The sequence below is a fragment of the Lagenorhynchus albirostris genome, chromosome X, assembly GCF_949774975.1.
Source record: "Lagenorhynchus albirostris chromosome X, mLagAlb1.1, whole genome shotgun sequence".
Lineage (NCBI taxonomy): Eukaryota > Metazoa > Chordata > Mammalia > Artiodactyla > Delphinidae > Lagenorhynchus > Lagenorhynchus albirostris.
In genome coordinates, this window is record NC_083116.1 from 98,433,711 (window position 1) to 98,457,107 (window position 23,397).

Consider the following 23,397-nt stretch of genomic DNA (forward strand, 5'->3'; position numbering starts at 1 on the left):
AAAACATTTTTGAGCCCTTGGGGATTATTAAAAAGTGAATGTTGTAGGACGTTGGCCAACTTTGAAGTCTCTCTCTTCAATATTTTTAGCAACCTCAGGGTGGTTTATATCAATATTAAGTATATAACATTATCTAACAGTTTATTTAACCTGTTTGTTTTAAAGGAGAAATCCCCAGACTGTATTCAAACGACAGGAACACTACCTCCAATTGCAGGGACTCTCATACCACCTGTTTGTTTTCCACCTCGTTCAGTTCCTTTCTGTATGTCTACAACTAATCTGCTAGAGAAGAGGATGCCTGATAAAGAGGGCCCTATGCTGCCAATGGAACCAGGTAACAGTTGATGCTCTGCCTGCTCTCAGAAGAAATGTACCATTTATTCCATTGTTTTCATGTTCATCTCAAGCTATTTTCTCTAACTAAATTGCTTTCTTCCTAGTTAGAGACTGACATCTCTCATGTGAACTCAAATCCAAGAATACTCTTACTAGTAGAAAGCATCTTTGGTGACCTTAAAAATCCCATGTAATGACAGCAGCATATTTTTATAAAGCAGTGTATAACATATATATCACCTTCTCTTACATTATCTTCTTTAAACCCAGAAGCAACTCCATGAACTAGGTGGGAGTTATATTCTTCATTTTTGTATATGAGAAAAGCAAGGCTTGAAGAGATTGAGTGACTCAGGCCACTCAGTTTTATAAGTGAACAGGATTTGAATGCAGGTCTTGTAGACCTATGTGAAGTTCTGCCCTTAGGCAATATAGCATCGTGGTTAAGAGCCTGGGATGTAGAGTCAAATTGATCTGGGATCCGATGCCAGCTTTCACATTTATTAACTATGTGACTGGCTTTGGGAAAGTTACTTAATTTCTCTACACCTCAGTTTCCATATCTTTGAAATAACTTCAATAATACCTACTTTAGAGAGTTCATGACAGTTAAATGAGATAAGGCATATAAAATACTTAGCATTGAGCCTAGCACCCCCAGAAACCTCTTCATAAATATAGGCACAGTTATTATTAACCCCACTGCCTACTAGATACAGATTTCATGTTTTAAATTGTAATTCCAGCTCTTTAGCCATTATACACCTCTTCTAAATAGTTTTGTTTACAGACATTTGTGTATCTTAGGAGTGTGTTTATGTTACTACAGGGCATGTACCCAGATGATAGGGGCAGAACAAGAAACTAGGGTAGGAAATCAGAGTAAGCAGTACGTTTGGAATTAAGAAGAAAATCTGGGCATCTGGGATTAAGAACTGTGGCACAGATTATTTTAATATCTTTGGGCTCAGGAACCTAGATAAAAGGTTGAGGTAACAAAGGATCAGGAACTCAGTCAAGAATTGTGGGCCATAGGAATGGAATGTTGTCTACATCTAAGACCTTGATAATGAGCTGGGTTTCCTACATCTCACCCACAAATTCTGTATGTTTCCTTTGGAGATAGGAATCACTGGTGCTCTTCATCCCTGTACATGGGAAAAGTAGATTCTGGCAACAGTGTGTGCAAGAAAAAGGAAGTTTATGGTTTGGGACAAGTTGTTTCCCACTTCAAGAGATTTGAATGTAAAGATAGAACTTTGTAGCTAGAGCGAAAGGAAAAGCCATCCCATATCTTTTTGTGACTGTTTGCTAAAACCAACTTAATAAAAATATTTTGAAAGTTGTATCCAACATATAATGTGACTTTTTATAAATTATTTGCAGGCTTCAGTATTTCTCATGGAGTGAAGGAGGTCAGGGAAGACATGACTGAGGAAGTGACATTTAAGCTAAAACATAAAGGATAAAAAGTAGCCACACAAAGAGAGATGTGTATGTTACAGGCAAAGAAAATAATGTAGGTAAAGGTTTGGAAGCAGTTTATAGGAAAAGGAAAGAAGATCACTGGGCTCAGAGAGTGAGGGAAAAGGCAGGACAAGATGATGTTGGAAAAAGAGACAGCAGAAAAATATCCATGGGTTTATAGGCCATGAGAGGCCTATTTGATTTGAGTGTTTCTCTTAAGTGTAATAGAAAGTCATTAAAGGGTTTTAAATAGTGGAGTGATGTGCTCCAGTGCCATTTATATTTTAAGATGATCACTTTTGCCGGTGTGTGGATGTAGGGATGCCAGACTAGAGGTAGGAAGAATACTTAAGAGCCTTTTGCAAGAGATGATGGTGTTTGCAGATTTGAAATACATTTTAGTCATAGAAACAACTGAACTTGCTCGTTAATGGGTCACACATAGATGTGTAGGCAGGAGGATGGTCGACTGCTTTGAGAAAAAAAAATAAAAATTGAGCTTGAGATACCTGTGAGACATCCAAGCAGAAATATCAAGCAGGCAGTTGAAAATGAAAGAATAACATTTAGAAGATAGGTGTGGACAAGAGACAGAAATTTGAAAAACGTCAACATAGAGATGGTATTGATAATCCGTGGAAGTTGGTGAAATCACCTATTAGAGAGTAGAGTAGCAAGAAGAGAGGGCCCAGGATTTAGCCCTGAGAATGTCTAACACTTAGAGGGGAGGAGAGGAAGAGCCCACAAAACCACCTTCCCCAGCCTCATCAGCCAGTAAGGTAGGAGGAGGGTCATGAGGAGGGAGTAGGGTCATGAATTCAAAGTACTGCTCAAAGGTCAAGGAAAAGGAGTTCAAAGAAGCATCCATGGATTAAGCATCATGGAGATTTTTGGTGATCCTGACAAGAGCAGTTCCAGGGAGAGATCAGGACAGAAGGCAGAGTGTTAAAAGTTGAGGCATGAAGGGGAAATGAGGACGTGAAGAGGAGATAGAGTGTGTAGATAGTTCTTTTGCCTATTTTGGTCCTGAAGAGGAGCAGAGAAATGGGCTGGCAGGAGAGGGAGATGTGGAGTCAATGGGAAATACTAGAGCATGTTTGTGTGCTAATGCAGGGGTCCCCAAACTCTGGGCCACGGACTGATTCAGGTCTGCAGCCTGTTAGGAACCGGGCCTCACAGCACAGCAGGGGGTGAGCAGCAGACGGCGGGCAAGCAAACAAGCTAGCAAAGCTTCATCTGCTGCTCCCCATCGCTCGCATTACCGCCTGAACCATCCCCCCACCCCCGGCCTGTGGAAAACCTGTCTTCCACAAAACCGGTCCCTGGTGCCAGAAAGGTTGAGGACCTTGGGGACCGCTGTGCCTAATGGACATGAGCCAGTAGTCCCAGAGAGATTGGTAGCACACGAGAGAGAGGATATGACCAAAGGTGCAAAGCTCTTGAGAAGACAGGAGGGGCTGGCATACAGAGCAGTCTTTGTTAAGAGGAAAGACACATCCTACATTTTAACAGGAAAATATAGGTAAATTTGTACATTTGTTGGTGAGGAGATAAAGCAGATCACCTCTGACGACTTCTATTTTCTCAGTCAAGTATAAGGCCAAGACCATGAGCTTAAATGCTATACTATCTATTTTCCAAACCTCCTTTTTCTGCCATCTCCAATCTCTCCTGCTTAGTACTTTTGTATTTTAATCTCCTTCAGGTACACTTTAGTTCCCATCTGCTCCAATGTCTTCAGAGGATACCTAATATTTTTTTAAATAAAGGTAAATTTCCCCATGTAACTTCCACCTGCTTTTCTAGCTTCATCTCTCAGCAGCCTTTTTCTTATAACCTTAATTTAGGTCTCGAGTCTGCAGGCTGTGGCCCATGGGTCAAATCTGGCCAGCAACCGGTTTTTTGGGGTTTTTTTAATGTCTTTACTGGAGTATAATTGCTTTACATTGTTTTGTTAGTTTCTGCTATATAACAAAGTGAATCAGCTCTACGTATACTAATATCCCCATATCCCCTCCCTCTTACATCTCCCTCCCACCCTCCCTATCCAACTCCTCTAGGTGGTCACAGAGCACCGAGCTGATCTCCGTATGCTATGCAGCTGCTTCCCACTAGCTATCTATTTTACATCTGGTAGTGTATATATGTCCGTGCCACTCTCTCACTTCGTCCCAGCTTACCCTTCCCCATCCCCGTGTCCTCAAGTCCATTCTCTACGTCTGCATCTTTATTCCTGTCCTGCCCCTAGGTTCTTCAGAAACTTTTTTTTTTTAGATTCCATATATATGTATTAGCATACGATATTTGTTTTTCTCTTTCTGACTTACTTCACTCTGTATGACAGCCTCTAGGTCCATCCACCTCACTACAAATAACTCAATTTCGTTTCTTTATATGACTGAGTAACATTCCATTGTATATATGTGCCACGTCTTCTTTATCCATTCATCTGTCGATGGACACTTAGGTTGCATCCATGTCCTGGCTATTGTAAATACAGCTGCAATGAGCATTGTGGTACATGACTCTGAATTATGGTTTTCTCAGGGTATATGCCCAGTAGTGGGATTGCTGGGTCGTATGGTAATTCTATTTTTAGTTTTTTAAGGAACCTCCATACTGTTTTCCATAGTGGCTGTATCAGTTTACATTCCCACCAACAGTGCGAGAGGGTTCCCTTTTCTCCACACCCTCTCCAGCATTTATTATTTGTAGAACATTTGATAATGGCCATTCCAAGCGGTGTGAGGTGATACCTCATTGTAGTTTTGATTTGCATTTCTCTAATGATTACTGATGTTGAGCATCCTTTCATGTGTTAGTTGGCAATCTGGATATCTTCTTTGGAGAAATGTCTATTTAGGTCTTCTGCCCATTTTTGGATTGGGTTGTTTCTTGTTTTGTTATCGAGCTGCATGAGCTGCTTGTAAATTTTGAAGATTAATCCTTTGTCAGTTGCTTCATTTGCAAATATTTTCTCCCATTCTGAGGGTTGTCTTTTGCTCTAGTTTATGGTTTCCTTTGCTGTGCAAAAGCTTTTAGGTTTCATTAGGTCCCATTTGTTTATTTTTGTTTTTATTTCCATTTCTCTAGGAGGTGGGTCAAAAAGGATCTTGCTGTGATGTATCTCATAGAGTGTTGTGCCTATGTTTTCCTCTAAGAATTTGATAGTGTCTGGCCTTACATTTAGGTCTTTAATTCATTTTGAGTTTATTTTTGTGTATGGTGTTAGGGAGTGTTCTAAGTTCATTCTTTTACATGTACCTGTCCAGTTTTCCCAGCACCACTTACTGAAGAGGCTGTCTTTTCTCCATTGTATATTCTTGCCTCCTTTATTAAAAATAAGGTGACCATATGTGCGTGGGTTTATCTCTGGGCTTTCTATCCTGTTCCATTGATCTATATTTCTGTTTTTGTGCCAGTACCATACTGTCTTGATTACTGTAGCTTTGTAGTATAGTCTGAAGTCTGGGAGCCTGATTCCTCCAGCAACGTTTTTCTTTCTCAAGATTCCTTTGGCTATTTGGGGTCTTTTATGTTTCCATACAAATTGTGAAATTTTTTGTTCTAGTTCTGTGAAAAATGCCAGTGGTAGTTTGATAGGGATTACATTGAATCTGTAGATTGCTTTGGGTAGTATAGTCATTTTCACAATGTTGATTCTTCCCATCCAAGAACATGGTATATCTCTCCATCTGTTGGTATCATCCTTAATTTCTTTCATCAGTGTCTTATAATTTTCTGCATATAGGTCTTTGGTCTCCCTAGGTAGGTTTATTCCTAGGTATTTTATTCTTTTTGTTGCAGTGGTAAATGGGAGTGTTTCCTTAATTTCTCTTTCAGATTGTTCATCATTAGTGTATAGGAATGCAAGAGATTTCTATGCATTAATTTTGTGTCCTGCTACTTTATGAAATTCTTTGATTAGCTCTAGTAGTTTTCTGGTAGCATCTTTGGGATTTCCTATGTATAGTGTCATGTCATCTGCAGACAGTGACAGCTTTACTTCATCTTTTCTGATTTGGATTCCTTTTATTTCTTTTTCTTCTCTGATTGCTGTGGCTAAAATTTACACAACTATGTTGTGTAATAGTGGTGAGAGTGGACCACCTTGTCTTGTTCCTGATCTTAGAGGAAATGCTTTCAGTTTTTCACCATTGAGAATGAGGTTGGCTGTGGGTTTGTCATATATGGCCTTTATTATGTTGAGGTAAGTTCCCTCTATGCCTACTTTCTGGAGAGTTTTTATCATAAATGGGTGTTGAATTTTGTCAAAAGCTTTTCCTGCATCTACTGAGATGATCATATGGTTTTTCTCCTTCAATTTGTTAATATGGTGTATCACATTGATTGATTGCAAGAATCCTTGCAATCCTGGGATAAACCCCACTTGATCATGGTGTTTGATCCTTTTAATGTGCTGTTGGATTCTGTGTGCTAGTATTTTGTTGAGCATTTTTTTATCTATGTTTTATCAGTGATATTGGCCTGAGGTTTTCTTTTTTTGTGACATCTTTGTCTGGTTTTGGTATCAGAGTGATGGTGGCCTCGTAGAATGAGTTTGGGAGTGTTCCTCCCTCTGCTATATTTTGGAAGAGTTTGAGAAGGATAGGTGTTAGCTCTTCTCTAAATGTTTGATAGAATTCATCTGTGAAGCCATCTGGTCCTGGGCTTTTGTTTGTTGGAAGATTTTTAATCACAGTTTCAATTTCAGTGCTTGTCATTGGTCTGTTTATATTTTCTATTTCTTCCTGGTTCAGTCTTGGAAGGTTGTGCATTTCTAAGAATTTGTCCATTTTTTCCAGGTTGTCAGCCACCGGTTTTTATAAAGTTTATTAGAAGCCAGTCACGCCCATTAATTTATGTATTGTCTGTGGCTACTTTCACATTTCAGTGGCAGAGTTTGCATAATCAGGACAGAGGCTGTATGGCCTCAAAGCCTATAACATTTAACATGTGGCCTTTGACAGAAAAAGGTTGCTGACCCCTGATTTTAATCAAACTGAGCTCTTCGCAGTCAGACTGAGTGGAAAGGCTGTGAAGTCAAGGCAGACTTGAGATTGACGCTTGACACCAAAAGAGTCACTGAACCTTAATTTATTCATTTGTGAAATGGGGATATAACACTTAGCTCTCTTATTGTCATGACATTAACCTGACATGTATAAAAGCATATGTTCCAAGTACACGGTAAGCCTTCAACACAAGCCATTCCACAGCTTCTTTTAGCACTAGGCTTATTTTCTTCCCCATCCACCTCCATCTCTGCCTCTCACAATTCTACTTATCCATCATTCCCTGTAACTCCTTAGTGAAACATTTCCTGATTCCCAACATTTGGATGTGCTTTCTCATTCCCCTATGTAATATGTTTTGTATTCTCTTCTAGACTATAAGTTCATTAAGATTTAGTAGTTACTTAAGTTGATATCTCCTACATAATACCTCACATGGAATAAAGACAGACTATTTGTTCATTTGAATTGAATGAATTTACAAGGGAGAGATCACTGTGGACTGGCATTTTTAGTGAAGACTTCATTAAGGAGCTCCTCTCAAATAAGTATATGTGTGCTACATGGGGGTATGGTAATTGAGAAAAATGTAAGGTCAAATAAAGCTTGTAACTTTTAATTATCTGCTTTATGATGTAATAACCTTACAGTTTTCTATAAAAGTTTCCAGGTCCTTGTGCTAGTTTTCTGTTGCTACATAAGAAATGATCCTAAAACTTAGGTTAAAACAACAAACATTTACTATCTCACACAGTTTCTCAGGGTCGAGAATCCAGGAACAGTCTAGCTGAGTGGTTCTGGCTCAGGGTATTTCATGTAGTTGTAGTCACATTGTCAGATGGGGCTGCAGTCATCTGAAGGCTTGACTGAGTCTGGAGGATCCTCTTTCAAGCTCACTCACGTGGCCATTGGCAGGAGGCTTCACTCCCTCAGCACATGGGCTTCTCCCTGGGGATGCTCACTACATGGCTTCCAAGAAAGTGTGTGTGTGTGCACGTGCGCGCGAGAGAGAGAGAGAGAGAGGGAGAGAGAACTGAGACATAAGCCACAATAGCATCACAATTATATCTGCTTTTTTTATTGGCCATACAGACCAACCTGGTAAAATGTGGAAGGGAACTCCACAGAGGTATGCATAGCAGAGGATGTGGGTTGTTGGAGATCTTTTTGGGGTCTGGACATCACAGTGCTTGATACTTGGGTAGTATTTACCCCAAAGGAATAATGTTTGCCTGTTCACATGAATGAAGCAATTGTTATCTCATCAGTGTCATAGTTTTTAAATTTTCAAAAAGATTTTAAAACCTGTTATCACTGTGAATGAATTCTGTTCAGTTCCCTTAATATGAGGTTTAAGGACCTTTAGTAAAATTATAACTGTACTTTTATATTACAGAATAATTTCTGTTTATTGTCTAGTTGTCTTTCACTTTTCTGTTGAAATCTTGTTTTCTCTTTTCTCTTTTAATCATTCAGATTATTTTCAACGTAAAATAACCAAAGGGAAAGAGACAGACAATTTTTCAGCAGAGGATTCAGAAAGCCTTGGAGAAACTACTGATGTCTTAAATATGGTAATGGTTTTCCTGTTTATGTGATATAGATATAAGTTCCTCATGTATTTGTATGTGTATGTCTGTTTATATGTATGTCTACTTCCTAAGCCGTTATATACATAGAAAAGCTTTTGTTTTTGTTTTGGTTTCATTCATTATTTTAAAATCAGCTTTATTGAGGTATAGGTTACATACAGTAAAATTCATTTCAACTCTCACATTATTAGTATGCAATTGAGAGTTGATTATATGACTATATGGACTGTTTTGTGTTAATTTCATTTATATATTTTTAAAAATCAATATATAATCATATATATAAATATATAATCTTTTGTATAAGTATATAATCATATATCTAGTCTTTATTCTTCTTAGAACATATTTTTTAAAATTTATTTCAGACACATATGATGAGCCTGAATTCCAATGAAAAATCATTAAAATTATCACCAGTTCAAAAACAAAAGGTATAATATAGAGAGTTATTTTCACTATGATGGGTAAGAATACTTTAAATTATTTATATTTTTCTTGAAAGGTTTCTGGAAAGAACACAAGAAAGGTAAGCATTCACTTACTTTAGGATTTAAAAGACGGGGATACAATATATAGAGCCTCAGTTTGGGCTTATTCTGTTGGTGTGTATTCTCTGTGATGCAAGAAGAGTGGCAGAATTTCCCTGCCGAAATTTGCTCTTTGGAGTCACTAACAAGTGACGATAGCCATACTTTGTTACCGTCAAGGCAAAAGATTTTTATCACAGTTCTTAAGTATTGGAAGAGGCTACTGTCTATGAGTGCCTCTCACACTTTGGTTGAGTATGACTTTGGGTGAGTTACCTTGCTGACCTTACAGGATGATAGTAACATCTTTTCTAGTTCTAAAATTTTGTGGGTTTAGTTGAAATATTTGGTAATTGCTTTTACAATGTTTGGAATAGGCATTAATTTATCAAGGAATTGGTAGCATAAAAACAAGATTAAACATTTGGAAATTAGTCAGAAACTCTGCGTGGGTGATAAAGAGAGACCTTTAATGAGTAACAAATGAATAGCAAGAGTAAGGAATATTCTGGTTTTCACAACCCTGGAGAGATAAAGGCCTGTCCTGAAGTCATTTGCTTTTCCTGGCTTTAAGGACCAGTGATGTGAAAGGATGAAGGGTTGAAGATTAGAAAAGTAAATTAGAGAAATGTAAATTGAAGGACGAAGGCTGCAGAAAACATTTAATTTCTATTTCTAGTGCCTTTGCCACATTGTTAAAATAAAAATCCTTAAAATCAAAGTCACTGAAATCCAAGAGAATCTTGCTAAATTATAAAAATTTAGTGCCAATCCTCATTAGTCCTATCTATATTTTACTGAGAGCCATGGTGAATAACAGCATTCTTTTTGAATATGGGAGAGCTTTTCTCCTAACACAGTTATGGAAGCTCAGTGACTGACTGATCTATTGACTTGACTATACTTCCAAGCAGACATCTTTTGTATGTCTTTCCTTCCTCTTAGACTCTGGGCTCTGCCTCTTCTGTGCTGCTTTATTGTGCTAGGCACATACATTTAGAAGTTATTTCTGGCAGCTGGGCCTCTGTCTCTCTTAGGGCTCTTGAAAGAATCATGACTTTTTAAAGAAGACACCTAGAACAAACAGAAAAGGAAAGCACTTTCTTTTAAACTGACATGTATTTTATACTTCACATAGTCCTTTTAAGTGGAGGCCCTACCAAGCCTAGGTATTTTTAGTGAATAAAAAAAGATTTATTATAGTATTTTTTATATATTATAAAATTTATATTTTATATATTAATTTTTAACTTGTGCTGTTTTAATAATTTACTTAGCGAAAAATGACCTCTTCCTAGGCCTAGCACTCGTCACAATTTATAAAACTTGATTTAGTGATGTTTTACTATCTAGAGACCCAAATTCATTGACTATTTCAATACATTAGCTTGTAGAATTTAGGTCAGCAATTTGATTTTTGCCTTATTTTGTGCAGCAGGAAATTAATTTCATATTCTTAATGTATCATCAAAATCTCAATGTTTCATTATATGTTTTTTATAAAAGTTTATAAAGCTTTTATAAAATCTTATATTTTACCTTAAGTATTTTTTTCTCATAGTGTTTTTTTATGTATGCAAATTATTATAATTAAAGAATATAGTAGATAAAAGGAAGAGGGTCAAAAATTTGAGAACTCAAAGGATTTTGTTTAGAAAAGAAAAATATTAATTATTATCTAGTGTATTGATAAAAACATTTCATTTGTAGTTATTTTTGTTGTTGTTTTTTTGGGGGGTTTTTGTATTTTGGCCGCGGCATGTGGGATCGAACCTGGGCCTCTGCAGTGAAAGCTCCAAATCCTAACCACTAGGCCACCAAGGAACTTTCTCATTTATAGTTTTCATTTTAGATTTTTTTCTTCTAGAAATAAGCTATTCATTATTTCAAATTTTTTAAAATTTCATATTTTCATTTATTTTCTTTAATTTTGAGAATTTCATGGAATCAAAAGACCAATCAAAATTTGACAAAACGATAGGGAAGGTAGAAAACCATACATTTTTTAGCAATATTTTGCAAAATCAGTCTGGAAATATATTTAAGAATTGATTCAGATTAAGAAAAGGGGCAGAGAATAAATATTGATGGTACTGTGCATAATGGCAAAGTTAAGGCAGGTGGTAAATTTGAAAGTTAAACACAGATATATGTTACTAAATCAAAATTAGATGTTCCACAGACTTAGAGAGTGGCATAAATTATCCCCCCAAAGAACCCAAAATCTGAGCAAAATGTCTGATAAAACTGGGCATTTTTATTCTAGTGAAATTTATAATAATGTAGAATCTTGGCAGTATTTTATAATAGATAAGTTACCTTTGTCAACTAATAGTAGTATGATGATTACTTGAAAAAATTTACAGAAACAAGAAACAATTGAGAAACTGAAGCAGCATACAGCTCATGCTGAAAATGGCGGTAGTAATGAATATGAAAGTGAAGAGATGTCCAAAAAGATGAAAGAAGGGAAAGCATATAAACAACTTTTGGCAAAAGGAATGTACATGATGCAAGCAGCTGTGACTATGGAAGCATTTTCAGATGAGGACGTAGGTAACAACTCAGGCCAGCAAAGGCCTCAGGCCAACACCAGTGCAGAGAGTTTGCAAAAAGGGATATTTAGACATGAAAATAAGCATGGTGTCTATCCACTTAAGAGTAAGGAAATAGAAAAGGAAAGTGATGAAGGACAAAGTCAGAAGGATTCAGAAGTGGAAAAAATAGTCTCTGAGAAGGAAACTGGTGTGGTGAAAATGACAGGTCTGAATGATATAAGAAAAAGTGAAGAGAATAGAAAAAATATTGATACATTCCTTGACGACTTACCAAATAGAGACATGAATATTGAGGATGAAGAAAATAAAAACTTTGTTAAGGAAAGTAAAAGTAACAAACGAGATATGATCTTTGACAGTGAAAGAGAATCTATGGAGGAGCCAGACAGTAACTTGGAAGGTGATAGTGAAAGTCAGCAGGGTACAGCTGATGGATTCAAGCAGCCTGAGTCAATAGAATTTAGCAGTGGAGAGAAAAAGGATGAAGCGGAAACTGACCAAAACTTGCGGTATAGCAGAAAATTTATTGAACAAGGACATGAGGAAGAGATCGAACACAGAATGTCCAAATACATGGGAAAATATGGTTTTAAGGGTGACCACGTATCAGACACCCCAGAGGAGCAGGAAGGAGAAGATGATTCAGAAGGAAGTGGAATAGAGGAGCAAGAGATAGAGATAAATGAGGAGGTGCCTGGAGAAAAAGAGGAAGAGGAAGCAAAGTTCCTGTCAGATGACCTTACAGACAGAGCAGAGGTGAGTGAAGGCGAGGGAAAGCCAGGGGGAGAGGCAGAGCACGTGCCTGAAGGTGGAGGTGAGGGAATCGGGAAGGAGGGTAATTCAGGAGTGGAACAGAGGAGTGGAACAGGAAGTGAGGAGGGGGAGGAGGAGAAAGACAAGGGAGGAGGAGAAATGGAGAGCCTGGGTAAGGGAGAGGAAGACCTGAAAGAGGAGGAGGAACGGGAGCAAAAGGAGAGGGAGCAGGGCCATCAGGAGGAAAGAAACAAAGGGCTGGAGGAAGGGGAAGGGAGCGAGCAAGCAGGGGGGGAAGGAGAGGAGGAGGAAGGCAAGGAGGAAGAGGGGGGAGAAGACAGAGAAGGAGAGGAGAAGAGAGAAGGGAAAGAGGAAGAAGAGAAAGGAGAGGGGGAGGAAGTAGAAGAAGGGGAGGGGCAGGAAGGAGAAGAGGAAGGGCAGGAAGAAGAGGGGGGAGAGGAGGAGGGAGATGAGCAGGAGGGAGAAGGGGGAGCAGAGGAGGGAGGAGAAGAAGGAGAGGAGGAGGAAGGAGATGGGGACGGAGAGGGGGAAAGAGAGGGGGAGGAGGAAGGAGGAGAGGGAGAAGGAGAGGAGGAGGAGGGAGAGGGAGAAAGAGAAGAAGGGGAGGAGGAGGAAGGGGAGGGGGAGGGGCAGGAAGCAGACAGGGAGGGAGAAGAGGAGGGGGAAGAAGGAGGAGAAGAGGAAGAAGGAGAGGGGGAGGAGGAAGGAGGAGAGGAGGAGGGAGAGGGGCAAGGAGAAGGAGAGGAGGAGGAAGGAGAGGAGGAGGGGCAGGAAGCAGAGAGGGAGGGAGAAGAGGAAGGGGAAGAAGGAGGAGAAGAGGAAGAAGGAGAGGGGGAGGAGGAAGGAGGAGAGGGGGAGGAGGAGGAAGGAGAGGAGGAGGGGGAGGGGCAGGAAGCAGAGGGGGAGGGAGAAAAGGAGGGGGAAGAAGGAGGAGAAGAGGAAGAAGGAGAGGGGGAGGAGGGGGAAGGAGAGGAAGAGGGAGAGGGGGAAGGCAAGGAAAGGGAAAAGAAGGAGGGGGCAGCGAGGGAGAGGAAAGAGGAAGAAAACAGCAGGAAAGAAGGGGAGAAGGAAGAAGAGGAGGATGATGAGGAAGAGGAGGGAAAGTACCAGGAGAGAGGCAATGAAGAAAGTGGAAGGCAGGGAAGACAGGGTGGAGGAAGAGAATCCAGCAAAGGGAGCAAGATGAGAGGATCTGTGAAATATGACAAAGATAAAACATATCCAAAAAAGTTTATTACTAACAGGGAAGGAAAGGGGAAAGAGCATGAAGTACAGAGGTTCAAAATGCCAGTGCAGTCAAAACAACTCTTAGAAAATGGGCCATCAGGTTCCAAAACATTTTGGAATAATGTATTACCACATTATTTGGAATTGAAGTAACAAACTTTAAATTGGACCTGATTATGTCCAGCCAAACAACTTGAACACATTATGAAGAATAGGCACTCATTCTACTGATTTTATGTCATGGTTACCTTACCTGTGGTACAGTAGAAACTGATAAAGATAACTTGAGGCACTGGTAAATTTTGGTTTCTCTTAAACTAATATTTTGGTGTATTTTCCCCTGAATTATAAATATATAAGTAGAAAATATCAAAAGATCATAGTATATAATTAATATTATTCCTCATTAAAGACAGTTTTAGGAAACGAGTATATTGTAAAAAGTATTTTGTGTATACAAGTAAGTCCCTTTAAAAATGGCACAGATCTTTAAGGGTTATAAAAACGTCTAATTTCTTATAACTATGGTAGCATAGTTTTTTCAGTCTGTGATTACAGTTTCCCTACCGTATAGAATAATTTTATAAGAATGGGTGGTATTCTAAAGCTAAAATGAGGAATTCACATTTTAAAAAAAAATAGTGCTGTCTTTTTACCTTTTATGTGTCCTTTTTGCAGCAATCTACAAAGTGACAGCTGGGTTCAGAACTTAGACTCTAATGTCTCTTTTGGTTACTGTTTGGTAAATGACAGAATATCTAATGAAATGGGGATGAACGCATATTGTAAAAGTGTGAAAAACTTTAAGTATTTATTGCCAAGCAAAGCTACTCTTTGGGCTTCAGTTTCCTTATCTGTAAAATAGAATGGATTAGATGATATGATAACTGTAGCCCCTTGTAACTCTTAGATTCTTTCATTCTAACGTGTTTGTTATTTGCATAAGAAAATTTTTTAAGGAAAAAAAATTATACTTTACAATTAATCTAGTTTTCCATGAAATGTTCTTTACTCTTAAAAAATTATGACACCTTTAATGTCTTTTGTCTTCCGTAATTCTGTGCTTCTAAACTCCTATCATTTCTGAGCTTTCATTGTACTGTCAGACCTTCATTCCCAGTACTGCCATTCCCAGTGTCTATTACTTACCTTCAATGTATTCTTCATTCACTCTTCTGTAATTCTTTGTTTGCTGTTTGTCAGAATGTTTCAAGTAAAATAAAAATTAAATGTATACAGTCAGTAGTTGTCTGTGAAAAGAGAAACTAATATTAGATATTGAATTTTAGAGAGGCTAGATTTCCACTAGAGTAATTCCATTGTATGTAGTGCAGCTAGTTTGTTTCATTATTGTTTATTCATAGCTTTCCTTCCCCAGTCATTTCTATATCTTAGACATGAGGAATTTCTTATACTTACTTTTATCAAGGAGGATTGTGATGGTAAACATCCTATGAATTTTGTGTAGTTGAATTCTTTGCACATTTGATTTTTCATGAGTGAGAAAGAATATGAGGAAAAAGACTAGGATAGGAAGTGAAGAAATTCCTAGGAGTAGTTATAAATTTTGTCTTAGCTGCAAGGCTCTCTGGTAGCTTCCACTGACCAACCAAATATACGGATTTGGCATTGCAGTGTTCTAGCAAATTCTACCACATTCATTAGTGTTAGTAGAATTGAATTAATACTTTGATTAAAATGTATGTGCTGTGTTGTTAAATCTGGTGCAAAACGTGGTTATCTTAGAAGTAGACTTAAGATTAAATAAGATGGATGACAGAAGTGGAGTTCATAAAGAAAAAACCTCCAAGGAGATGAGAAACTCTTAAACTCAAGTTAAAGGTATGGGCATTCATCTTCCACTGAAGAGATAATTAGCCGGCAATACTGAAATGATGTTCTTAAAATATGTGCATCTCAGAATTTGAACCAGTCTAGATAACCAATTGTAAACAGCATTTCTTACCCATTTCTTCACATTTCCCTGGCCCCCAAAAATCTTTGTGCTCTTTTAGAAGCAGTAATTGATGCATGCCTAGTACTCTGGTCAAAAGAGCACCGGCCTAGTCATTTTCAGACCTGAATTAATAGTTGGTTAAGTAGATTGGAATAACTAGTTCTTCCTTTATTGTCCCCATCTGCTGGTTGATCATGCTTTTACTGTAGTTTATCAGTCATCATTTTTGAGGCAAGTGTGAGTTGTATATGTAGAATCCATTGAATTACAGTTTCAAATGAGGACTCTGGCAGAAAAATAAGGTAAGCTACAAAGAAGTACCACAGAAACATCTGCTGCTGCTGACCAGCAGCACTCCAGGTGAGTGCAATTGAAATGTTTTCTATTATTTCACTATAGAAGTAAATTTTCTGTATACATGTAGATTAAAAATAAAATGCTACCTCGGAGAAAGGTGCTGTAATTTCTTCCTTCATTCTTTCCATTGTGAAAGTTAAATGTGATATTATATGCCCAGTACCTGACACATAACTTATAGTTGGTACATATTATTCAGTCAACAAATATTTATGTACCAAGCACCAAAAAGAGAACAGAAGCTACCCCGAATCAGGTGGATCTCAAGCAGTGAGGGCTGCTTACAATCAACTTCCTGTGCTCCTCTAACCTATCAGGGATGTTAGGTAGGTATAGATTTCGTGAAAGAACACCAGGTAAAAAGAGTTCCTATGACTCTGCCTTAACTGTTGTTTAACAGTGCCCTTAATATTTCTTGATACCCCCATGTTATTAGCCAAGACTGCCCAAAGATAAAAATATGATTTGAAAACAAATCTATGGCTTTCCTCCATTAAATCCCTTAGTTAATAAGAAGAAAGAGCACTTTATAAGATATGGCTCCTGATCTCAAGGAACTCTTGGCTGTTTCTACAGGCTGACCAGAAAATTTACCAGCACAGTAGAGTGCTTCAGGGCTGGCACTTCAGCTGCCACTGGGAAAAACAAGGAAAGGGCTTCCGGGAGTGCTGGTGAAACTTGAACTGAGCCATGAAAAGTAAAACCTATCCAGGCAAAGAGGGGGCAGGGTGATGAGAGCCAGGCTGACGGAAGCCAGGAGAGTATTTCCGTGTGACTGCAGCCTAGAGTATCCTTTGACCTGGATAGAGGGGCACAAGAGCTTCCGTGTTTGTAAAAGATGTTAAAAAAGAGTAAGATGATCACACTTGGGCTTTTGTAGCGTCATTCTGGCAGCAATATGGAGGGTGGATTAGAAGGGAACAGGACCAGGGTCAGTCACAGTAGACCAGGCAGAGACTGAAGAGGGGCTGGACTAGGACAGTGGGATGGAGAGTTGCAGACCTGTATTACTGAGAGAGATTTGTGGATAGAATTGGAGAGCTTAGTAAGGATATGGAGCTTGGAGGGAGGTAAAGTCCAAGCTTTTCTTATTTCTGGCTTGGAAAATTGGGAAGAAAGAGTGCCATTCACGGAGACTGAGAACTGAGGAGTAGGGACAGATTGAGGAGACTGCCTGGGGGCTTGTTGATCCAGGAGATGTTCAGCAGGCAGATACACATCTGGGTTTGGAGCTCAGGGAAGATGCTGAGTATCAGCAGCTTATAAATGTAGTTAAAACTGGATTTGAATGAGAGGCAACATTCATATTGTGAAAAGAGAACTGAAGAGAATTCAGGGAAACATCAGTAGGTAAGGGGAGGTTGAAAAAGGGAAGCCTGAGAAGGAGGAAGGGTAAGAACACTTTCTAAGAAACAGAGGGGCCCCCAAAACCAAGGAAGAAGGAGCAGTGGAGGGCTGCAGAGAGGATCTGGGGCAGGGCCCACGTTGACATCAAAGAGTGAACTCCAGGAAGTCCGCTTTTCAGAGACATAGAATCAGAACTAGATTTTGAGAAATAAATATCAAAGAGCTCTACTGGCATATTTCTTAATTTAGAAAGGGAGATGTATGTTCCAGAGACTTTGCTGCTCTGGGGGGAAAAATTCTAAATTTTTATTTGCTGTTATTATATACGATGGTTACATAAGAATAGGGTATTGCTGAAGTGAGCTTATCAACAAAAAAGAGGAGTATGCAATGCTTTAAATATCAGTGGGTGGCGCGGGGTGGTGAGGAAACAACTCTGAGGGCAGCCATTATGGTCTGTAAATTATTTGGGCAGAGTTGGTTCAGAGCATGGGCTCTGTAGTCCAGTAGGGCTGAGTTCCAAACCCAGCCCTTCACTGATTAGCTGAGTGGACACCTGGAAAGTTGTTTTTTTTTTTTAACCTTTCTGAGTCTTATATCCCTCTTTTAGTAAAGGGGGGGGTCTTTTGATATTTACATTAGTTAACACATAGAACATGTTAGGGGTACTCAGCAAATGCTAACCTGCATCACTCTAATTATCCTCTCTGATCATACCAAGTCAGGTACAGTGCTCCCCTCATGAATCTCCAAGTCACTGGCTGATGTGCATGAGTTTAACTTAGTTTCATGTGCCTGTAAACCGTACTTTTTTTAAATACAGCGTAGCAACCCCCCAAAAATTAGCTTATGGAGGTAGATCCATGGAAATGAAGTGGATAATGATAACCCTTAAATATGGGGTAGAGTGAAACTCTCATTACACACCATACATGGGTCAAATACTGCCCCTCAACATTTGAACCACAACGAAAGCCTGATGGTACTCACATGGTTAGCCTAAAATTTAGATATTAGTGCTGTCACCTGTATTAGGATACAGATTTCCCTCTGTATCCTAATGTTTTTATCACATAGTTAAAAAATAATTCACACATAAAGTGTAATCATGGATCATGCATTTGTTTAAGATAGAGAGGAAGATAAATCATCTAAGGAAAAAGACGGGGAAAATAATAGAGTAAAACTGAAAACAAGAATAAAACTGTGAACCAGCAAGATGTTCTGTACCCTGAGCACTACATTCATTTTTGCAGGCCACTTATCAGAGTCAAACTGTAATATATTTGGTGATAAAAATACAGGATTAGGAATGAAGTAAGGGACTGGCACACAGAAAGAAGGGAAAGTTTAGAGATTATAAAGTAGTGTCATTAGAAGTGAAGAATTGGAAGTCACAACTGGCAGCCCATGGGTGCAGTCTGGCCTGCAGACTTATTTTGTTTGGTGTACATAGTGATTTTTTAAACATTTGAATCAGATGCCAACATTGAAATACCAGGAGATTTTACATTGAAAAAATATTTTTCCGGACTTCTCTTGGAAAACCTGAGGGTCTAGGAATATCTTGCCCTGTGGCAACACTGGCCTGTAGCCCAGCTGAGGCCACCCCCCACTTCCCTGCCATCCAGGGGCTGCTCCTGATAGGCGTCCGCCTTCTTCCCTCGCTTGCTCTAGCTACCGGGCACCTGGCAGAGAATAAAGGGATGTGTATGAGAAGGTAGAGCAAAGAAGTGTACGTTTTAAGTGAACTATTTTCTATTGATAAGATCTGGGACATGGCAAAAAGCATCCAAGCTTCTTGTTTTTTGACAGTCCTCAGTGCATACTTGGGATTCTATCTTTTTATAGAATGGCCTTTATAAAATCACTTATATTTATATACAAGTACTTATTGTTTGCTCATATTATTTTCTCTGTAAACAATCTTTTTCATCTTGATACAAACCCTCCTAGGTAGGTGTTGCTAATGTCATTTTTCCATTTTACAGATAGACTGAAATACATTAAGTAGGTACCTTGCTCAGGCCAAGAGGAGTAGAGCAAGGCTTTGGAAAACAGTGTTTAGGTCTTTGTATTTAGTGCCCTTCCCACTCTCCACTCCTGCCTCAGTGATGTCTAGTGTAGTTAAAACTTGAACTTACATGTTAGCTCTTCTTGTCCTAAAAAAACATATCTTGAAATTGAGATTTTAAAATATACACTTTCCACCCGATGACTTAGATATGAAGTTTTATGCTCTATTTAACTTGTTTGGAAAACATTTTCTACCCAATGTGACATTGAGGCATGTCATGAATCCAGAATTGTAGCACAAAATTTTACACTTTATAGTCTTTAACTTGAAAAAAAATTCTTTTGACGTTAATACATAGACAAGTATATATCTCATACATGTATAGCTCAATGTATTTTCCACAAACTGAACACACCCATATAGTCAACATCCAGATCAAGGAAAAGCACAGTTCAGCTCCCTAGAAGCTCCCCTTCAATCCCCTGCCAGCCATTTCCCATCCGCCACCCCCTCCAGGGTGACCACTAGGCAGACTTCTGATAGCAGTCTCTAGTTTTTAAAGCATACAATGTAATTCTTTCTTAAGCAAACTGAAACCTCATGGGAACATTTGGTTTCTTGGTATTTCCCATAAGAAATGTAAAAAGTGTTGCCCTGGGCCAGACCAAAGACTGCAGCTCCTCATGCTGTGTCTGACCAATGAAATAAGGGTCCTTTGGTGGAAGCCAGGCCCATTCACTTCTTCGCTGGGGTCCTAACACCAGATGCACTTCCACTGACCACTCCAGATTACCTCTTTACATTATATGTGGTTCTGGTGACAAGAATGTATTTAAACTTTATCCTTTCTTTTTATAAAATGACAGTATTCTGCCAGTCTCTCCTAAATTATTTCAGTTTGAAGGTAAGTGCTGTATGTGACTTAAAGTAGTTGTCCAGATATATGTAGATTAATTTTAAATGTGCTTAATTAAGTGCAAAGTGTCATGATTGATGATGTGATTTCTACTGCAGATGCCATTTTCTAAGAGCTTTCTCAAACTTTAGAAAGTGATATAGTGTATTGTTGATACAGATTTACATGAAGTTAATGAGTAAAATTGTAGTTCATTATAAAAGAGATGTTTTGCTTATTTCTAAAATAAGCTATAACTCCATGTTTCTTATTATAATAGCATGATATCCTATGGTTACATTAATACCTTAGTAAACTAGCACAACTGGAATTGACCCAGGTCCTAGATTTGCCAAACTGTCCAAGTAATGAGGACTTTGATAGAATACAGCTCACTGACCCTCCCTCTGGGAGATAAGTGGGCAGAGTCTGAAATTCTCTGTCTCGGGAGCTCTGTTCTTTCTAGTTGGCCTTCATATATGTACATTTATGAATACATCTGTTTATCAGGCCTAAGTCTTAAATCTAGTAATCTTGCTTCCCATTCCCTTCCAAAGTAAAATGATCTCTGATCATTTTAGCTACCCATAACGTGCACTTGGCTAGCCATGATATGTCACTTAGAGGGGAAATCATGCAGAAGAAAAAGAAAGCTTTAGAAGTTCTTGGTAAATGGTAGCTACCTTGTTGTTAACCCTACCCAACCTAAACACGTAGCACATCCTTTAATGTAACTCTCTACCCTGGTACCCTGTTCCCTTCTCCCACATTCCCCTCCTGAGTGCACTGCCTCATGACCTTAATTACTAAGTTAAGCCCTCCCAGAGTAACTTCTGAAACTCTTTCTTAAATCTCAAGGCTTCACTTGCAGATTGCTTGTCCTCAGTGGGAATGCTATTAGGCCATACCCTTAGGGCTGTTGGCCTGAGGATGCCACTTATATGTTTTACTAAGGTGTGAAATACAAACACGTTCTCTCCCTAGCCTGAATTCTCACAATTTGTATTTTTGCCAGAAAAAAAGGTGAGTTAATTATTAGAGACATTCTTTTCAAACCACCCAGTAAAGATTTTGTTGGGTGTCAGGCTTATCCTTAGCCAAATAGCCACTAGGAAGGTGACCATGAGAAGCTAGTTACAGTGCTGAAGGGATATAAAGGGCATATATGGTCTCAGGCAAATATGGCTAAGGTGAACTTTGTAAAAACATTCTTCAAGGGAGTGAATGGCACAGATTGCTTACTGTGTCACCTATTTTAGGGGTCATTATGCCTTTAGTGAAGTGCATAAATGAAAAGCATAGGAAAAAATATCCAATAAAGAGTCCAGTCTCTTAATGACAATAAATAAGCAGTTTTCCATGAAATGGCAAAAAAAAAATCTCAGTATAGAATAAAAGGGTAAAACTAGTATTTTCTGCCTTAATAAGCATTACGTGATTTATTACCAGTCTATCAAATCCATAGACAGGCTGTTTTGTAATTTGGATTAGCTTGACAGGAGCCAGATGGACTAAGTTCTCCCTCTGTCTGGTTTTCCATCTGCTTTAAATAACCAAGAGCAAACAATTTAAAGTGCCTATGTCCCTTTATCCTTTTCCCAGAATGTAAGTAATTACAGTTACCTCTCTCTTGTGAATATTGGTGAATTGTACTTCTGAAGTGATTTTAAATCCTTATGTTTTGGAAAATGAACGTAATACATACATATGATTATGTTATAATGCTACAGTAGATAGAAAGCTTTTTAACTTCTCTAATATTTAAAAGCATTCTTTTGAGACAGCCCAGAAAGCATTTTGTTTTTCCATTTTAACCTTACCATAGGTGGTAAAAAGAACTTTGGGAACCCTAGTCATTGGAAATGTTAAAATAGAGTAACATACATGAAATCCTTGGTAATATAGTAACTTGATATGCAGCATGGATTATTCAGTATTTTATTTCTTTGACTTTAATATTTGAATTCATAGTCTATATGTTCTTTGAGATGGTATAAATTGTTTACAACAGCAATATCAAATCTCTGTTTTTTAAAGAAGAAAATTTTAACTCTTCCCTGATCATCAATTTTGTCACAGGATCACGAATTTTCAGAAGATGATGAGCCAGAAGACGTGCATGAGGAAATTAAGGAATATCTAGAAGGCGAGAAGAAAGCTACAGGAGAAAATAAAAGTGTTCCTGCAGACGACCACAGTGAAACCAACAACTCAGTTAAAAAGGTATTGACAGCCATTGAAAAGGTATGATGATAAGTGCTTAAATCCCAAGACCCTGCCCAAGAGAAAGCATATGGGTCCCCTGGTCTCTGCAGAGGGCAGATTCCAGCTTCCTTGGAGAACAGAAATATTTCCATGAATAACTTTGTTCATGTGCTATAGGACAAGCTTTGACAAATTTATGAATCAGACACCCTTTTTTCTCTAGCATTCTTTCCAGATTTCTTGGTAGCATTCTGTTCTTCAAATGAATGGAAATCAATTGATATGGGCCAGTTTAGTACACTCTTGAGAAATTAACCAAGAAGTTCAGCCCCAGGTCCTTGAAATGATAAAAATACAACGTTAGCATCCCAGTACTAGTGGCAGAAATGAGATGTGTATGTGCACACATACGTGTGTACATTTACATATACATGGACAAATAAAAGTTGTTCACAGCAGTGTTTGAGGTTGTGATCAGTTCTGCAGAGATGTGGTATAGAAGAAAGTATTCATAGGAGGAATGGGAGGAGGCCTCACTGAGGAAGAGAAAGTCATCCTGAAAGTGGAGCTAGGGATGCCAAAAACATCTCTTCCATTTGGCAGATAGAAGAGCGACCCTGCTAGGAGACGGTAGGTTTGAAATCATTCGTTTGCTAGCACTACTCTGGATTCATTTCAGAGGTATGGAATTCAGAAACCCAAACTGAATGATACTGTATTGATTCATTTTCATTTCATTTTTTGGACCTCTTGCAAAGAGCTCTGAGTTAATCCTCCCTTCTCATTGATGAAACACTATCATCACTGGTCTGTGCGAGGTGCTTCTCTCTTTATTTAAATTGATTCCCTTTGAGCCTCATTCCCCTTTTCCCTAACATAGCCAACCATTGAAACATGCTTGTCCTTTTATTTGAATGTGTAATTGTAAAACATGTGTTGTTGTTTTGTGTGTATTTTTTTTCAATTTACAAAATGGTATTGTGCTAAAGAGGTCATTCTCTTCCTTGCTTCCTTCTTTTTCCAAGACTCCTTCCTCTCACTGAGGAAGAAATATGTTCTAGCAGTTATTGTTTTCTTTTGGAGGGAGGGAACAATGGAACTTCCCTGGTGGTGCAGT

The 23,397-nt window shown here is 38.5% G+C and overlaps 1 protein-coding gene across 17 annotated transcripts in view; it reads left to right on the top strand.

Annotated features, from left to right (window-relative positions):
• RPGR (retinitis pigmentosa GTPase regulator) overlaps positions 1-23,397 on the top strand; it is a 268,816-nt gene that overhangs the window by 228,874 nt on the left and 16,545 nt on the right. For 10 of the 17 annotated variants that reach the window (XM_060138679.1, XM_060138678.1, XM_060138685.1 and 7 more), the window contains 4 exons: positions 166-337; positions 8,298-8,395; positions 8,782-8,847; positions 11,310-14,710. In XM_060138679.1, coding sequence (XP_059994662.1) covers positions 166-337; positions 8,298-8,395; positions 8,782-8,847; positions 11,310-13,655 — 2,682 coding nt within the window. In that variant the 3' untranslated portion in view covers positions 13,656-14,710. Of the gene's footprint in view, positions 1-165; positions 338-8,297; positions 8,396-8,781; positions 8,848-8,918; positions 8,943-11,309; positions 14,711-22,154; positions 22,299-23,397 lie in introns of those variants that run through there. The other 7 variants (XM_060138689.1, XM_060138690.1, XM_060138688.1 and 4 more) reach the window with 7 other exon arrangements.